General features: G+C 36.7%; 1 protein-coding gene across 1 annotated transcript; it reads right to left on the reverse strand.

Annotated features, from left to right (window-relative positions):
- Positions 1 to 768: 768 nt before the first annotated feature.
- LOC128643332 (GATA zinc finger domain-containing protein 14-like) lies at positions 769 to 1,854 on the reverse strand. The gene has a single exon (XM_053696265.1). It carries the CDS (start codon positions 1,852 to 1,854, stop codon positions 769 to 771), a length of 1,086 nt encoding a protein of 361 aa, XP_053552240.1.
- Between the last annotated feature and the right edge of the window lie 2,217 nt (positions 1,855 to 4,071).

Genomic DNA, 4,071 nt, shown 5'->3' on the forward strand with positions numbered 1-4,071 from the left:
CTATGATGGGTCTTCCGGGTGGGTATTTGGGGTCCTTATGAACCTTTGGCAAGTGATAATAAAAGGCGCAATTAGGTTTTATAGGGATTAGAAAATTCCTTTCAGCTGTACTGACAATACCTTCCTGGTATCCAAAATTAATAATACCTGTCAGAATTTTGAGAAATTTTTCAGTGGGGTCAGTATGTAGCTTCCTATAATATTTCGTGTCACTCAGAATTTTATTTGCTTCAAGCAAGTAATCAGATAGATCTTGTAAAACGATACCTCCGCCTTTGTCGGCCTGACGTATCACTAGATTGTGATTATTTTTAAGGGCTTTCAATGCTTTTATCTCATTAGGGTAAAGATTATTAGTTTTAAAATGAGAAGTAGTCGGGAGTCTTTCAAGATCTTCTAGTATGTATTCCTTAAACAATTCTAAATGGGTATTATTTCTAAGGATAGGGTTAAAGTTAGATTTCTTTCTCAAGTCAGTATGAACATAATCATTTAGAAGGTGGTTAGTCAGGTTGTCTGGTTCATGGTAAATAATATTATATGATATTCTGGTATCCATATTATCAGTTAGTATGGGACATGTATTGGATTTAAGTTTTTTCTCTGCAAAGTACTTTTGAAGCGACAATTTGCGAATGAACCTATTGACATCTACATATAGTTCGAACATACTATGAGAATTCGAAGGACTAAAAGATAACCCTTTACCCAAAAGTCTGATCTCATCATTAGACAATTGGTGCGAAGATAAGTTAAATATACCGCTGGCTAGTTTCTGAAGTCTACTCTTTTTGAGGGTTGATTTTCGTCCCCTATTTCCCCGTCTTCGTGAGCCCTTTTCCCTCTCTGGTTTGGAGTGTTTGTGACTATTGGTTGCAGGAACTCTGCTATTTTCGGTTGGTGCAATCTGGGTGTAGGACGCCTGTCTAAAAAAGACTGGTCATAGCTTTCGCTTGCCCTTCTAAAAGAATCAAAGTTGGCTGATGTCGATGGTTGATTCGCTGACAAGTCATCTAGTCTGGGTCCTGGTCTAGTATCCGACGGGTGTTCGTCCTGTCTATGGTGGGGTCGTGTATCAGAGTGTGAATACTGAGGAGTGGGATTGGAATGATAATTAGAATATGATGGGGAATTCTGATGATTTAGACGTCTATTCGTATATGGGTGATGTTCTGAAGTATGTTTCTGATACTGACCATTCTGTTTGTGATTAGAACGATTATTATTATTATTATTATATACAGATCGGTTGGAGTAATGATTGGAGTATCTAGGGCCATGCTCATATTCAGATCTCGAATTATGTGAGATATTATGACTACCAGGAGAGTTATCTCTCAAGGTAGTGAATCTATTATTAGATTCATATCTATTATATTCCATATTTTTATCTTGATATGTATGGTATCTTGGTTCTCTATTATATTCTTCACGGGAATGGTACCTATTATGATACCCACCATTGTTAGATATATAATTAGGGTTTGGGTTATCTTTATGATAATGTTCTCTTGGTTTGTGATAATAATTATTGGAACCACCGTTATAGTAATTACGATCAGTGTTATTTTTATGTCTATTACGAGATCTGTCCACTATGGTCCATTCAGATGTATTATGTGATTGGGTTAGTCTAGGTGTTTGATTAGTTCTATTATCTTCTCTTAAATTAGTACTGTTATAATTTTCTTGAGGTGTTTTTTTCATATAAGTATAGACAACACCCTGTTTGTAGTCTTCATTGTCTCTAGCTAACTTCTTATTTTTTAAATTGATAATATCTTGTTCATATTTATCAATCCTATCTAGAACCAACTGGTTCAGGCCCTCATATTTCTCATCATTTTGTACCATTTGCAGTTGTTTTTGTATTGATTCAATTTCCTTGCTTGCTTGATTAACAATATTAATATAGGCATTATCCTATTGGAATTTTAATATGGATTAGATTCACTAGGTTACCATATATTTGCACATTTATCATCACATATCGGCAGGCTCTTTATTATATTCTGCCGTTTTTCATATACCCTTTGGGCCACAGATCACCATCGTAAATCACTATTATCACTATTATTACCATTATTATTCATTCTTACATTTTATTATCCATCTGGCACAATTGTATTAACGTAGTTTTCTTCCTTGCAAGTCACTATTCACATAGATGTAATGTTACGGATTAGACTGACACCACACGCCCCTTTCACCTCCCAGCCACTTTCTATTGGCTGCGCTCTGTATTTTTTGTTTACATCTTCCCTCTCCCACCCCTCCTCACTGCCCCGCTTATTTTCATTGGCGCATCTGGTCGCTCCTCTTTTTTATGACTGCCCACCTCATATTAGTCACATACTATTGGTCATTATATCCTATCATTCACTTCCTTGTTTACGTTCAGCCGCTTTCTATTGGCTGGCGTTGCATTACACTCCGCTTACATCTCTTTCCAATTTTTGCGCTGTAGACTTTTATTGGCGCATCTTGTTACACCTCTCCTGACATCACTGCTTACGTATCAATATTAGTGTTATGGTTATACGCTATTGGCCGATCATCCCCAATATTTAACATTTTGTCTTCTTATTATTAATGGTTGCTATGGGGACATATATAACGGCTTAGTATGTGTACCTTTTGACCATACTATGACAGTTCTCATCATGTCTGTAAGTGGGATCGCGATCGATATGTGTGTTTGCGATCTATACTTGAGTACACTCTCTTAGATGCAGCATAGCCTGACACGTATCTTACTCTTTCGTTATTATGTGTACTATTACTCAGTACACACTTGTATCAGTATCCCAAAACTCCTTCAATAATGATCCCTTATCAATTAGCCTTGGATATTAACTGATAATTAAAATACATAATGCCAGATCTAAAGAGAGTGTCTTTGTCTTTGTTTAGTAGAGACATATACCAATTTGCTCTCCTTTTGAGCGTGCAGAGTATTAACACATTATTTTCATATAGCCAATTAAAATTATGTAATTTTTTTTTTTTTTCTAGATATGTATGTTATTTGTATTTTGTTTTTTGATGTAATATGTTCTGTATAATCAATATTAATGTGGTTTTATTTGTATTTTTAATTAACTTTTGCACCTTGGATCCCCTATTACTGAATGGTATGCTCCCTTAGGGGTGTGGGTTTTTTCTGGTCACTGATTGGTTCCCAACTAGTTTAAATATGGCAGCTTTTAGAATGTTTGTATAGCCTGATGAAACAGTGTGTATCACTGAGAAACGCGTTGCTGTTGTTTTTAATACTGTTGCTTTTAATTTTGCAATTAAACTTTGCATATTTTAACCTTTATTTGCTGCCGATCATCTCTTTTTATCCTTGGGCTTGGGCCTGGGGAACCTATCTTGGTCACTCCCGAGCATTTGGCTGGAACTTTGGTGCACAGTTCCATACCCATTCCTCCTTCTTGGACTTCCCTGGACTCTCCCTGGTGAGACGAGGACCTCCACTTGGGTAAACCCATCCATTGTGGTCGACCGGACGACGTGTGGTTCCGGACTGTTTTTTCTGCACTTTATGTGCGCCGCAATTTGTGAGTAGGATTCTTATTATTATATCGCTGTGTTATATTTATCTCATATGATCTGCACCATGTGGCGCCCTCTATCTAATTTGTTTTAGATTATCCATCTGTGTTCCTGGCATAACACTCAGGAGGAGCGGCCTAACTTCATCTGGACTTTTGGCCCACTGCACACACCGTTTGGGCATTATTTTGGGACTCTGCCTGGTTAGATAAGTTCACCATATAAAAAGGATTAACATAAATCACACTTACCTCCAGATTGTTGTATTCAACTAATATTGTGGTTATTTATACCTTGCATTATTATTGTTATCTCTCTATCATTTTTATTATCTCTCTGACATCATCATCATCTTCTTGATATTATTTGGGTTGAGTGTTCTATTTACTAGAACCTATTTTGTTCCACTTCTGTCCTAGGCGCCTCTTAGCAGTGCCCTGGTAATTTTGGGTTTCCAGTGGCACTATTTGTTGTTGTTCTTATATCTTGCCTTTTGATATTAAGAGAGCAGCC

This window comes from Bombina bombina, unplaced genomic scaffold (genome assembly GCF_027579735.1).
Source record: "Bombina bombina isolate aBomBom1 unplaced genomic scaffold, aBomBom1.pri scaffold_664, whole genome shotgun sequence".
Lineage (NCBI taxonomy): Eukaryota > Metazoa > Chordata > Amphibia > Anura > Bombinatoridae > Bombina > Bombina bombina.

What these genes read in the sequence shown, in the direction of transcription:
- LOC128643332 (XM_053696265.1), bottom strand. Translation starts at nt 1,854, where the DNA reads ATGGTACAAAATGATGAGAAATATGAGGGCCTGAACCAGTTGGTTCTA.